Source organism: Mus pahari, chromosome 10, assembly GCF_900095145.1.
Source record: "Mus pahari chromosome 10, PAHARI_EIJ_v1.1, whole genome shotgun sequence".
In the NCBI taxonomy this organism is placed as follows: domain Eukaryota; kingdom Metazoa; phylum Chordata; class Mammalia; order Rodentia; family Muridae; genus Mus; species Mus pahari.
Window position 1 is genome coordinate 65640049 of NC_034599.1, and position 15138 is coordinate 65655186.

At 36.0% G+C, this 15138-nt stretch overlaps 1 protein-coding gene across 1 annotated transcript in view; it reads left to right on the plus strand.

Moving 5' to 3' along the window:
* The window catches only part of Adam10 (ADAM metallopeptidase domain 10), a 116494-nt gene that overhangs the window by 53494 nt on the left and 47862 nt on the right, over window positions 1–15138 (plus strand). The window contains exons 3-4 of the mRNA XM_021206021.1: window positions 1028–1146; window positions 4993–5151. Of these exons, the coding sequence (XP_021061680.1) occupies window positions 1028–1146; window positions 4993–5151 (278 nt within the window). The remainder of the gene's footprint in view (window positions 1–1027; window positions 1147–4992; window positions 5152–15138) is intronic.

A 15138-nucleotide genomic window follows, 5' to 3' on the forward strand; every position in this document is an offset into this window, starting at 1 on the left:
AAGTTCTTATCATACAGTTCTTTTACTTCCTTAGTTAGAGTCACAGCAAGGTATTTTATATTATTTGTGACTATTGTGAAGGGTGTTGTTTCCCTAATTTCTTTCTCATCCCGTCTGTCCTTTGTGTAGAGGAAAGCCACTGATTTGTTTGAGTTAATTTTATATCCAGCTACTGCACTGAAGCTGTTTATCATATTTAGGAGTTCTCTGGTGGACTTTTTAGGATCACTTCTGTATACCATCTTATCATCTGCCTCTTTATAGATTTGGGTGTGATTAGAAATGGACGCTTGAATAGGGATGATGACACTCCTATCATTCAGAAGATCCCAGAGTTTTAAGGAATTTGTCATAGGAAATGGGGACAGAGGCCGTTTATTGAAGTCTGTTGTACTGGAGGTCATTTCTTTATATGGAAGCATGCCTAAGAATTCTAGAAGAATTCCTGTACTAGAAGCCACTGTCACTGATTCTTTTGATCAGTTTTCCTAAGCAGATGTTGTGCCGACTTATTTTTGTCACAAATGAGTATAGTGACTGGTGCAAATTTGTAATGTGTTTTAAACAAGGTTTCTTCCTGTTCTACTATTCAAAACATGCTTGAGAAGATAAACTATTACAACACATCTTTGTTATATTTGTCATAAAGATCATGGAGTAGAAATTATATTGTGTGAAGTCTTCAGTAACAACTATGGAACTATGATATACTTTTAAGAGTTTAGCGATGACAGTTAAGTTGTTGCCATTTATCCACATTTCCTGCAGGCTAAGTATTGTACTGATTTTATGTTATGATCTAATCCTTAAAACAATACCATAAGATAGGCAGAATTATAATTTACTTTAGTTTCGCTTTGAGACATGGTTTCATTTTTTAGTTCCACCTGGCCTGGAACTCACTATATTTCCCAAATAGATGAATTGTGTTACACAGTCCTTGTCTTGTGTACTTTTTTTTTTAATAGTAAAAGAAGTCATTTAGGATTTGGATCCTTTAAATTTCTTTTCTCATCCTATTTTGCAGACAGTTCAACCTACGAATGAAGAGGGACACTTCCCTTTTTAGTGATGAATTTAAAGTAGAAACATCAAAGAAAGTACTTGATTATGATACCTCGCATATTTACACTGGACATATTTATGGTAAGTTGGACTTTTATCTATTTTTTTTTTTTGGTTTTTCAAGATTTTTTTTCTACACAAGGGAGTATAATGATAAATATAGGCAGATCAGAAAAGGTTGTGTAAATACTGAGGAGAGGAAAGAAAGTGGCAGAGGAAGAATACCTTGGCATTTGATGTTTCATAGTGTCAAGAATTCTAGAAGATTCTAAGATTCTTCTTTTTCTTTTTTTCTTTTTTATTATATATTTTCTGTATTTACATTTAAAATGTTATCCCCTTTTCTCATTTCCCCTCCAAAATCCCCCCTGTCACATACTCCCTGCTCATTAACCTACCCACTCTGGCTTCCCTGTCCTGGAATTCCCCTACACTGGGGCATCGAGCCTTCACCAGGACCAAGGGCCTCTCCTCTCATTGATTAAAATTCAAGCTTGCCAATCTGTTGGCCAGGGCCCTTTCCCCTAGAGCTCCATAAAGGATGGGGAAAGCGTTCCACTGACTCTGTGGTCCCTGGTTCAACTTTGATTTGTACCTCAGTGTACATTCTGAACAGGAGTCATATATCTATGAGATAGGGGAGAAGAGATTGGCATCTGATCCCAGGTGCTTGTCTGTGGCTTTAGAAGCCCATATCTGTATACTTTGGTTTATACTGTCCTTTCCCTAAGTACTTCTATCCCTAATATTAGTTGCTCAAAAAACAAGAACAAACAAAACAAAACAAACAAAAACCCAATCTTGTCAAAGAATTTCCAACTTTGTTAAAACAAAAGCAAAACAAACAAACAAACAAACCCAAGATGGTAGTGGCTGTTGGTGTACATTCTTCCTGCCCAGCCTTTCCTAGACTGGACCACTGTGTGCAGCAGAGGCACAGAGCCTGGAAGAGATGAGAGGTCTACTTAGAGTCATCTGTCTTGCCTGGCTTTGAGCCTGGTATTCCCATGCTCAAGGCATGTAGGGAATTTTGTGGAGTTTTAAAAATTTAATTAATTAACTAACTTAATTCAATTAATTTTTTTTTTCTGTTTTAAAACAAAACCTGAGGGGATAGATCAGGTCATCTTAGGCAATGGTCTTTGAAAATGAAGTCATCTGTGGAACCACTTTACATGATGTTTAATAGTGTACCACAACAAAAATCTATAACACTTTGACACTTGGTGCTTCCAAGTTTAAGAGTTACTGTTGTTTTAGCCTCTTGTTTGTTTGTTTGTTTTTGAGATTATCTTGCTATGTAGTCTAGGCTGGCCTAGAACTAGCAAACCTCATACCTGTCTCATACTTGTAGTGATAAGACTACAGGCATGTACCACCACATTCAGTCAGAGTTTTCAAAAAAAATTTTCAATGATTTTTATAACTTCTGGTTTTCCAAGGAAGAAATAAGTGGGAATTTCTGAGTTATATAAATAGAAAAAGTTAAAAGGAAACTGATAGTAAAGATCATCTTAGTTCAAAACAATATAACAAAGTCACCTAAGAAAATTTTCCCTGGCTCTTTCTCCCTAAAATCCATGTGGTTTGTTGTTGTTGTTGTTATTTGTTTTTTTAAAACTTGTAACAAATATCTTTTAAGAGTTTAAAATGTGCTGGGAGGCACAGACACATACTTAATCTAACAATAAGGTCACCAGCCAGTAAAGTGGGACAGACAGGGAAGTCATAAAGAAACTAATATAATTCAGACAATCCTCAACTATTAACTCAACAGTGGTCAAAATTTCCTTCTGTAAATGAGTTGTTTTTTGCTTGAAGTCATAACATTGTGAAAAATTAAATGCTTAAAGAGAAACTTAATTTTTTATTATACTAGATAAATATTTTTACTTACCTGTACACTAACCTATTACTAAATTTTAGTGGTTCTTTGCAGTCTTCTAATTGTAACCAAGTTAAGTATTTTTCTGGCAGTTTCTAGTACTCTCTTACATTCTTCATCACCTGTCTTACTGGGCAAACTGTGCCTTTTTTGTAGGTGATGGTCATAAAAAATAAAATTCAAAGAAAGGAGATGTCATTTGAAATATCTCAGGGATTAGATTTGATGGCACACACCTGTAATTCTGATAATCTCGGGGCACAGGCAGAAGGAGCTTGAGTTTAAGGCCAGCTAAGTCCTCACAACAAGACGGTTTCAAAAAAAGTACAGATTTTATTTTCAGCTCGTGATTTATTAAAAATCAACCAGTGTTAATCTGTAACTTAGAAATCTTGAGAGGCTGGGTCAGGGTATTTCACATGGGTGCTGTATGTGCTTAGCATGCATGAGGACAAGACAATTTGACCCCTTCCTTCTCCCCAAATTACAGAAAATCCTGTGAGGTGATTTCAGCCTTGTCTTCCTCTTTCCTCCTCTTCCTCCCCCTTTCTTCTTGTCACTTCTCTGTCTATTCTCAACTGCCTTACACTCCTTTCCTTACGCTCCTTTCCTTCTCCTTTCCTTCCATTCCTTCCCTACCCTGCCTCTCCACTTCTCTCCTTTTTTTCTCTTCCCTTCCCTCTTCTCTACTTTACCTTCCCTCTCTTTCCTTTCATACGGTCTCTTCTCCCCTTCTCTCCTTCCCTTTTCTCTTCTCTCTTTGTAATGTTTGGGATTGAGATCAGGAAAATTTGTTTTTAGAGAGAGATAAATTTTAAAGAAGTAACATTTTGGGTTTCATTGTTGAAGAAAAAGTCTTGTTAATAGTGTCCAGGCTGATTTCAAGCACTCCCATCCCAGTCTCATGCCACCTTTTTAAATTTAACTTTGAGTCCCGCCCCTTTTAAAGACATGTGCATATATAGTTTTGGCTGCCTGGGAGGATGAGGTAGGGGGAGTTAGAGGCCAATTTGAGCAATATATCTAAGATGCTCTCTTTAAACAAAACCAAAATGACTGGTGGTGGTGTAGACACGGCTCAGAGGTAGAATTCTTGTGTAGCACTTGAGAAACCATGGGTTCAGAACCATCAGAGCAACCGAAATGAAGCAAGGCAATGCTACATGCCTCCATGTCACTTAATTCTGGTGACTTTATGACTGTATTGAAATAGAACTAAAAGCACTCCTTTTTTGATGTTACTTCTCTTAGTAGAGAATAATGGGATAGTATTACAAATCTGTCCAGTCCTTTTTTTTAAAGACTCATTTTTTTAAAAGGTTTAAAAATCTTACCTCCCAAGCTGGCTTAATTCTTACTTTGAAATTGCAGGTTCCTAAACTCTGGTATTAAAGGCTTGAGACACTAAATCTAGCTTCATTGTACAGCATCTCAAACAAGATTGTAGGAATGTGTTTTTTTAAAATTACTTCTGAACTACTTGGCCCTTTTCTATTTAAAAATGTATTTATCAAATTTATAGGTGGCAAGAAGGCCAAAAAATGTACACTGTCAAGTTAGAAAGAAGGTTTTCACTTGTGGTAAATTAGGAAAAGTTTTCCAGGGTACTTTTAAGTTTCTTTATTCTGGTAATACCTAGTTTATTAGAGGATCTCTTTGCTTTTTAAAAAATTTAAGTTAATGTGATGATTGTTGAATGACTGCTATGTGTATGTCAGTCACTGTGCTAGGCAGTTGGCATATAATTGTCAGTATGACAGGTGTTCCACTTTTATTGTTGTGTAAGTAATTGTATATCTGTTTTAACTAAATACTGGTTGCTATTCATATCTCAATTAACTTGATGTATTTTACGTGAAAATTAATTTCCCAGCACATTTGTACTTAGGATAGTTGTAAAAAAAAACTGTGTATGTATGAATACGTGTGTGTGTGTGTGTGTGTGTGTGTGTGTGTGTGTGTATTCATATATGAATGGCTTTTTTTTAAAGTAGGAGGATGTGCAAATTAAAATTTCAAGAATTTGTTTCTTTCATCAATAGGTGAAGAAGGAAGCTTTAGTCATGGGTCTGTCATTGATGGAAGATTTGAAGGTTTCATCAAGACTCGTGGTGGCACGTTTTATATTGAGCCAGCAGAGAGATACATTAAAGATCGAATCCTGCCATTTCACTCTGTCATTTATCATGAAGATGATATTAGTAAGTATTCATGCTTTATATCAGGTAGTCTTTGCAAAGGCATAGGAATCCTCATAACTGTTTGGAGACAAATGTAGCCTGAACTGTTTCTTTCCTAAGCTTATTCAGGTTAAACAACCAGAGTGTAATAAGCAAAGTCTCAATATAGTAAATAATGGGTCTCTGTGGTATAGCAGTTGTCAACACAGGCCAGTCATACTCTGTAGATATAAAACAACCAATTCTGTTTGAACTGTGAGTCAGCCAAACCCACTTGAACTGTCATTCTAAATTATGGTATCAGCCAGTCAGCTTGGTTACAACATCTGATGTCTGTGGCTTCAACAGACATTGTGCTGAAGGTACAACAATGTCTTGTCTTCAATCTTATCTTCAAATATCCTTTTTTTTTTTTTTTTTCTTTTTTTCTTTTTTTGGTTTTTCGAGACAGGGTTTCTCTGTGTAGCCTTGGCTGTCCTGAAACTCACTCTGTAGACCAGGCTGGCCTCGAACTCAATAAATCTGCCTGCCTTTCCCAAGTGCTGGGATTAAAGGCATGTGCCACCACGCCCGGCTCAAATATCCATTTCTATATGAATATTTGTGTAATATAGGATTTTTCTAATTTCTGAATCCACTGAGTGCTTCTCTTTAGAATCTTGAAATAATGATATGACCACAGCTTGGTTTATGACTCCAGGCTTTCCATGGATTTGTTGGGATAATTCTTTTTCTATATTTAAGGATAGAAAATTCATTTAGACTTTTTATTTTTTTCTCTCTGTCATTGTTCGTGTTTCCGTGGTTATTCAATTGTGAGACTGTGGCATTAAAATAACACAAATACATTCCTGTAATTTCTCTGCACCTTGAATACTTTCCTTCCTTTTTAATGTAAGCAGGCTAGTTTCTCTAGTTTTGCCTGTTTTCCTGACTTGGCAGCTTCCTTTTGCTTTCATTTTTTTTTCTACAGATAGGGATTTATTATCCATATTTCATTCCTTTACTTAGTAATATACTGGCAAATGTGAACTATTTTGCTTTTTTGCTCCATTAGCTCTGACTGTTTCTGTTTCCATCTGCCCAACTGCTTGTTGCTTCTGATGGTGCACTGCTACGGGAGAATAGCCAGATTTACTTAAGGATGTGATCATTACTGTTGTTATTTGCAGCCTCATGGATTTATTAATGCTGCCTGCTGCCTTGCTTGCATTTTCAGTCATCCTTATTCGATACCTTTCCCACTCTACCTGGAATTTCTTTTGGCCTCTAAGTTATAGTCCTCCTCCCATAAGTAGGAATGTGGATTCCTTTGCTTTTCTTTCTACTGACAGAACTTTTCTTCATTGGGCTTGTGCTTTTCCTTGAAATTTTCTTATAAATTTAGTCTTTTTTTGCAGTTTTATCTCCACTATTACAATGTGCTTTTCTACAAATACAGGTTCTGTGGGTTTTGCCCATTTAATATTCAAGTAACACTATCTGTGAAGTAGATCTTTATGAATTTCTAATAAAATGTTGAAATATGTTCCCTATCGTGTGCCTTCAAACTTGGGCCAGGTCTTTCTGGACAAGAAAGTTGAGAAGTGTGACCGCCCAGGCTGGTTTTCCTCCTTTGGCACTGTGACTACTGCTACATGTGCTTTGCTCTTGCCATCAGCTCCCCTGTGATTTTGTGCTGCTTATGAATTCTGAGATGTCTTCTTTCTCCTGTGTTCTTCCTTCTGTTTATCCCTGTGGCATACATGTTTTGTTTTTCTTTACATTTACACTTCCCCCTTGTTACATCTCATAACTTCCAAATATCTTATGTCAATATTTCTTATTAGGCATCAGTAGTGGTATTAAAATTTAAAGATAGTTATGTTTAGATGATTTTGCTTACAACTTCTCTGTTAAGTGGAAATGTGGTGGTGTCAAGATGGGCATATGGGAAGCAACAATTTATAAAAATATTTATCACCTTTTGTTAGCATCAAATGAAGGTTTCTTACATTTTTATTCAATGTATTTTAAACTTTATTCATACAGAAAGCTGAGTTGTTGGGGGCAGGAGAGAAGGTTCAGTGGATAAAAGTGTGCAGCATAAGTGTGAAGGCTATTTTATTACCCACATAAAAGCCTGAGAGGTGTAACAGCAGCATTTGGGAGGCAGAGCTAGCTAGACTATCCAGAATTGATGGCCCCAGGTTCACCAAGAGACTTTGACCATAAATAAAATGGAGAGTAATCAGTAAGACAACCAGTATCCAGTTTTGGCTTTGACATGCACCTGTGTCCATGTACTTCCCCCACATATGTACTGCACACAGTTAGTATAAAAACGATTTTTAGCAAGTATGCTAATCAAAAACAGGGAGTTAGACTTACTTGTCTGCAAACTGTAGTTTACCTACTCCAATTATAGGGGATTAACAAGTAAATTTACTTTTAATTGACCATTTAAACTCTGGATGTTGGTGATCCTAAAAGAAATAGCATTAATTAGAAGGATAGTTGTGATTTAATGTTGCTTGGCACTAGATAAAATTCTTTATAAATGTTAATTATTTTATCCTCAAAGGCTCTGTGAGGTATAGGCAAACATTATTCCTGTTTTATAGGTGAGGAAAGGAAGACTTAGAATCTAATGTGACTTGTGAATATCATCTTCTGTGACATGTACCCATGGGGAAAAACAGTATAATCCTCATTACCCTTTACTACTAGGATTACTGGGGCTTTTCTGAAATCTGCACGCCTTCCCAAAATTACACATTTGCATCTATTGCTGTGTTAGACCAAAATCTATTCTTGGATTTCTTTTTTTCTTCCCCTCAACTCGTGAAAAGGAAGGGTATGCTCCTAAATGAATGTTATTATTTTTACATAACTAGCTTAGTGCCAATAATTTATTTTCACAACTGAAGTATTACTTGATTATTTATACACTGTAGGTATGTATAAGTGAACTTATATAAAGATTCTGATAATTTAGCTGTGCTTTCTGAATATTCATTTTGTACCTATTGGCATAAGTGTATACATCCATGTGGAAAATGATGTTTTTGTTCTGGAGAACATTAGGTGATGTGTTTTCAGCAGAAATCCTGAGCAGCCTCTCCAGGTGCTTTTGATACACACCTGGATGTGATGCTGCCCACTACATACAGTTATCAGCTTAGAAATCGCATATGCTCAGTTCTCCATTGCAGTAAAAACCACTCTTGCAGTATTACACTATGACAAGACAAAAATGTCACTTAGTTCTCTACTTGCTAGCATAGTTTATTTGAAGAAATAGAAAAATCCACTGTCTGGTAAACTCTGATAGTTTTTTTTTTTTAAGAATTGTTTATTTTGTGTATATGAGTATACTGTAGCTGTTTTAGACACATCAGAAGAGGGCATCAGATCCCATTACAGATGGTTGTGAACCACTATGTGGTTGCNGGGAATTGAACTCAGGACCACTGGAAAAGCAGTCAGTGCTCTTAATTGCTGAGCCATCTCTTCAGCCCTCTAATAGTAATTTTGATATGTGTAGATTTTAGGAATGCCTGACTATTTTCTCCTTGGAACTTCTGTATACTCTGAGGCAGAAGTTTAAGTCATTTTTTTCCTTTTATACTTTCATAAAAATCCTTAAACTCTGAATTTAAAAACCTTTTAATTAAATGTATAAAGCTATATAGAATGTTTGGTTTATTCCTTTAGAGTTATTGTTTCTTATTTATTTTCCTATGTATTGAAATTTGCCTGTCTCTTCTAGGAATGTAGGTGTTCCTGCTCTTACTTAGCATGTGTTATTTATAGCTGTATGTATCTCTTCTTTTGTGTGTGTGTGCTTCAGTGAGAAAGCACATAATCTCATGAACTTAAAAATGAAGGTATTTAAAACTTTGTTTTAGCACCTCAAGATGGAGATTCCATTGGTGTAGAAATGTTATTTATGGAGGCTTGAGTATATTACTTTTAATATCGTTAAAATATCAGAGAAGTGCTTTTTTGGTTGTGGGTTCTCTTCTCCTCTAATCACCTCTAGGAAATATAAATTTCTCCATCCATTTTACAGGTGAAAAAAATCGAGAAAGCCATGAGAAATGGCAGTTATTTTTAAAATGATAGTTAAGTAGAAATGTAATATGCTTAAAAATTAAATACAAAGATACCAGGTATATGAGGAACATCTGCAATACAGCATATAGGTTATTTGAGTAATAAAGATTCCAAGATAAAATCCAGCTTGTGTTTCATAGAAGGTTCTGGCCAGCCTAGACAACAGAACCAAGTCATGTCTCAGAAGACAAGCAATAAGCACAGCACACAAACTACAGTGCACAAACAAAAATTAGGTAAAAAAAGGACTTACTTAGTCAGAAATTATACAAGTAGGACTTGTTGAGAAAATTTTAGATCAAGACCTTTTCTAATATGTTACCATATGTATCTGTATATTTATTTATCTTTATAAAGTAAAATATAGCTACAATAAAATATAATGCATCATTTCAGAAGCACAAACATCAAAGATCTGTTATAAAGCAACTCTAAGAAGTAACATTGAAGTTTTTGCTCTTCTGAGAACTGTCTCATGATTCTGTTTTACAGTATTTTACAAGAAGATTAGATTAGCAGGGCATTGTGGTTCATGTGTGTAGTATAGCACTCAGGAGCCTGAGGCAGGAGGATTGTGAATTTGAGGCCAGATTGGACTATGTAATAAGTTCCAAGATAGCCTGGGCTATATTATGAGACCTTATCTTAAATAAGCAACATCAACCAAAAGCAGAGATTAATTTATCATACAATCTAGATATTATAGTTGAGTATTTTCAAATGTAGTTTCTAGTACAGTGTGGTGAAATGTTTGGGAATATTCAATATGTTACTAAGAAAACTGAAGTTTTAAAAAAAATCTTAAAATTTTACAACTGTGTTCATTTTAAAAATTGTTATTTTCATTTGAGTATTGGCACATAAGTTAATACAACTCAGGATAGTATTAACACATATTAGTCAAAGCACCTGGCCACTTTTTACATTTTTTTCTTTTTAACTTTTAAAGAACAAGTATTGTATGTGTTCTGGACAAGTTGTACAGAGCCATATTTCCAGTTCAGCCCTTAATTTTCAATTTGTCTTTTGTAGTAATCTGTAAAAACAAAGATTTAAAACATACTTTTTGGAGAAGCAATTTAGAAATGGTAGATAATTCCTAGTCGTTGATGGAATGAAAGCCAGCGGGAGGCTATTGAAACTATGTTTTTGTTGTTGTTTTTAAATATTTGTCTTTGCATGATAGATGACTTTGAGAAAGAGCCATAGAAAACAGCTGCTGGTTGAAAATTAAATTTAATTATATTGGTTTATAAATGTACAGGAAAGATTAAGTTAAAAAATATACTGTGATAGCAAATTCTGACTTGGTACAAGAATGTGCTAAAAGCTGTAACTAAAACATAGAGGGTGGAACAATCTCATAAATCCTTAGTTGGATATAGAAAGGCTTCCTGGGGATTGTGACATTGGATTTGAACCTTAAGACAAAAGATCTTTGCTAAAAAGAATCTGTGATTACAGAAGCTGTTACCTGGTTGTGACCTGGTCTGTCTGTCTGTCTGTCTGTCTGTCTATCTACCTATCTATCTAAAATTTGCCTGTCATATAACTTGAGAAATTTGAGAAAAGAAAATTTAAAAACAAAAACAAAAAAAATCCAAGAACTAATAACATTGGCTTTGTCTTGGAGGCACTGTGGACATATAAATCAATGTGTTAAAAGTATTCTTATGTATTTCAGTTCTAAGCTTTTCAGTTCACAAGTGTGTTAGTTTTGTACTGCAACTTGTGATTTTTTTTAAAAAAGCTTTTAGAGAAAGGATTTAGTTTGTCTTATGTTCTGGGGTTTTAGTCAATGGTTTGTTTGTCCTATTGCTTTGTGCCTCTGGGGGCAACAGTGTATGTATCATGGTGGGGAGCCTGGTAAATACTGTTCATTTTATGTCCTCTGGGAATTCAGAGAAAGTGACATGAGAGGGCCTGGGTCCAGTTATCTTCTTCAGTGGTTGTTTCTAGTGACTTAATTCCTGCTAGGTTTATTCCACTGCTTTTGAGCACAATAGGTGGCCAGGCCTTCAGCAATACTCCATTAACAGGTTTGTATGATTACTTTATTTCTTAATTGACATTTGAATGGTTGATCCTCTCTTTAGGTCCTGGTCTACAGTGGTGAATACTGCAAAAGTTCATCCTTTGGACTTCAAAGTCTCGTGATTCTGTTTATAATTGATCATAATACAGCAAATTTTCCCGATGTTTTGACTCCCATGATCTCCTTCCTGCTAGCACTAATCCTTTGTTCTTACAGGCCAGGGTGAGGATAGACTTGTTTGAGTCAGCTCTCCCACCTGTTTCCTGGAGGGTGAATGTTGTGTGTCTGCTGCTCTTTCCATCCTTCCCAACCTTACAAAACTGGGACTGGAGCTTGGGATAGATCATAGGGGAAGGGGGCCCTCAACTGGAATTGCAGAGAAACATTTGGAGTCCTTCTCTACCTCTACATTCTTTGTTCTTTCTCCTCTTGGTTATTGTTATTTGGGCAACTTTGGAATAAATAGAAATTTTCTTATTTAAGGAACATGTTGGTGATATGACAACAGTTTTCATATATTATCTGCTTGTGGAGTTGTTCTATTTAAATTTCTGCTCAAATTAAGGATTGAAATATTTAATTGAATTTGTTGTTTAATAGCACATTACTAGATTTTAGAACTGCTTTTATAGAGGTGCTGACCTCATGGTGGCGAAGCTGTTGGAAATGGGTGTTTTGTGACTGTTGGTGCTGGGAGATGATTCAAAGTATAAATATCCTGCTTTAGTAGAGTGGATAATTGAGAGTCAACTACTTACTTCGTGTGTGAGATGGTGCCATAATGTATGTGTTATTTATATTTGTGTTTCCTACAGCAAAACAAAAGCAAGAGGTTTGCATGCACAGGAGCTGGAGGAAAGGCAGGAGCTCTAAGCGATCTTTGTTTGAAACTGGCTAATGTTCTCCACTCACTGCTCATTCTTTTGAAAGAATCACTGTTTGGCCTTTTCAGGGAACCGCAGTGCATCCTATGATTTTGCATCTCAATGAGGGCTTATTCATTAGTTGAACAAAGGCTTTTTCTAGAAATGGGGATTATATTGTCAGTAATTTTACAGAGAAAATGTCATTGTTCTTTTTTTTTTTTTTTTTTTTTTTGGTGGTTTATGTGGTAGCCAGGGAAAATAGTCTCTTAGAAATTTTAGAAATATACAGAAAAAGTTTATACTTGGCCTCTGTCCTTTTTCTGTCATGAGAATTTTGTGCTGACAGAATTTGAAACACATTATAGTGTTTTGTTGCTTTGGAATTTTTTTCTTACCCTAACAAGTTTTCAAAATAATTTATGTCTTTAACTTATATAAAATATAATTTACAAAGAGAAAAAATACTACTTGTTTAAACGCTAATTTTAGTTTTTTCAATTACAGCATATTAACTAAATAATACTTTTTTTTTAGATTTATTTTATTTATTATATGTAAGTACACTGTAGCTGTCTTCAGACACTCCAGAAGAGGGCGTCAAATCTTGTTACAGATGGTTATGAGCCACCATGTGGTTGCTGGGATTTGAACTCCGGACCTTTGGGAGAGCAGTCAGGTGCTCTTACCCACTGAACCATCTCACCAGCCCAGTACTTTTATTGTTCTACATTCCCATATGCATTGATAACATTAGAAAGTTTTAGTCTTTTGACAAAAGTCTTTAAACATTATAGTGGTTATAGTTTTTTCATTGATTATTAAGGCCACTTTGTGGAGTTTGATAAGTTTGTAGGATTAGTTTTATGGCCTGTGCATGAGGTCTCCCTGATGTAGCTTTGTGTGAGAGAAACTGCAAATGGACTTTGGGGTAGAATGGAGGTTTCCAGGCTGTGTTGGGAGCTTAAGGCTATAGGTCATGACTTTGGACTGAGAAAGTCCTGCTTATCAGAGGTGTGGGTAAAGAGTTGTATTTAAAAGGAATGTCTGGGAGTCAAGGGAGTAGGACAGGGGACAAAGAAAGTAACGGTGAATGCAGTAAGTAATTATGATCCTAGATGGCATATAAACTGAATAAGCAGAAGGAAACTGCCCTATGGTAGTGCACAGGGTAAGAGGCATTGGTAAATTGAAAGATTTATTGTGTTTGAATGGGTTGGGTCTATCTAGAGGTATTGTGTAGATGGTGGACAGAACATAGGATGCTGGAAGTTGACATTGTAAAGAGGTTATCAGGAATGAGAAGTTCAGAAGTGGAGTTGTAGACTAGAGAAAAGATCTAAGAATACTAGAGGGATCATCTACATGAATGTTGTAGTTTCAAAGGCTTATGATGGTTGATGTGAGAGTGAGTCAAGACCTAAAAATAAATAACGGGAAGTGACTTTGAATTCCTGTGGTACATGGGATAGTCACTGGTATAATCTAGTGGCTATTTTAATAATCCGAGGCAGAACGTAGTAGATAGCCCTGAGTACTTACTGAAATGAGAGGGGGAGATAATTATCTTTCTAACAAAAGGTTGCTCTTGACTTCATGATGAAAGTAAAGATGCTGTTGACCTTTGCCAGATGATGGACTTTAGAGGAACTGATTTTATTAAAAACATTCTTTTTTCCCCATTAATCAATTTATTCATTTTACATCCCATTTCCTCCTAGTCCTGCCCTCACAGGCCCTTCCCCTGTCCCTCCATCCCCCTCTGAGAAAAGGGAAGTCCTCCCTGTTACCATCTACCCTGGCACCTCAAGTCACTGCAGGACTAAGTATATCCTCTCCCACTAAGGCCAGGCAAGACAGCCCAGAGAGGGAACAGGATTCATAGACAGGCAGCAGAGTCAGGGTAAGCCCCCACCTCCTGTTGTTAAACATGCACTCTTAGTTATAGATAGCTGTAATCTTTTCTCAGTGAAGTAGGGGCATGACAGTTTTATTACTAATTCTAGGCTCCCTTTCAACTCGGAGGAGTGACAACCTGTTAGATATTGGTTCTGATACGTTTCTACTGACTTTCTCTCAGTTCCTGCTGCTGATAGCTCATATAGGCAATATGATATACTCTGAACACTGACACATACTTGACTATTATATGAAGACTAGAAATCTACTCTAATATCAAGTATATGTAATTGCACTGTGTTACAGATAGATGTATTTATGTGTATAAATGTATTAACTCAAATCTTTTATCAGTAAAAGAGGAAGTAAAATACCTAGGAGATATTATTTGTTAGATTATTTTAGGATTAATAATGAAATAACTAGCTATATCCATAACAATGTATTGGTGAAAACCAGTGCTGATCCTAATCTCAGATGACACAGTACCAAACGCTGAAATATCCCTAGTGATCAAAATCCTTAAAGTCTAAAATAGCAAAAATTTTGAATGATGCATAGCAATGTATGGCAGGTAGTCATAATTTCTTTAGGAGGCTGAGATATGGGAGTCCAGTTCAAGAGTTTGAGGCTAGCAATATGGCAAGGCCCTGCCACTCCCCTCTAAAACATCACCACTCCAAAAGACTAAAGTCCCAAATGTTGATGTCCCAAAAGATGAAATCTCCAAAACAAAAATTCTCTAGTGTGTGTGTGTGTGTGTGTGTGTGTGTGTGTGTGTGTGTAAAGTGAGCTATATGCGAGGAATAGAAAGGCAGATTCTAGGTAAGGGATTAGTCTTGCCGTATGGCAGCCCCAAGGTTTCATTTTAAAACTGTTCTCAGGTGCAATGGCTCATGCTTGTAATCCTAGCACTTGACAGGCTGAGATGAGGGGGAACCATGAGTTTGAGGCCAGCCTGGACTACATAGTAAGTTTTAAATCAGCCTTAACTACATAGGGAGACCCTGCTTAAAACAGCAAAACAAGGCTGTTTTTTTGTCTTCATTTGCTTTTGTTTTAGCTGATGAAATATGAAAATAATTATTTACAGAGTAGGATAAGAAGACTTTT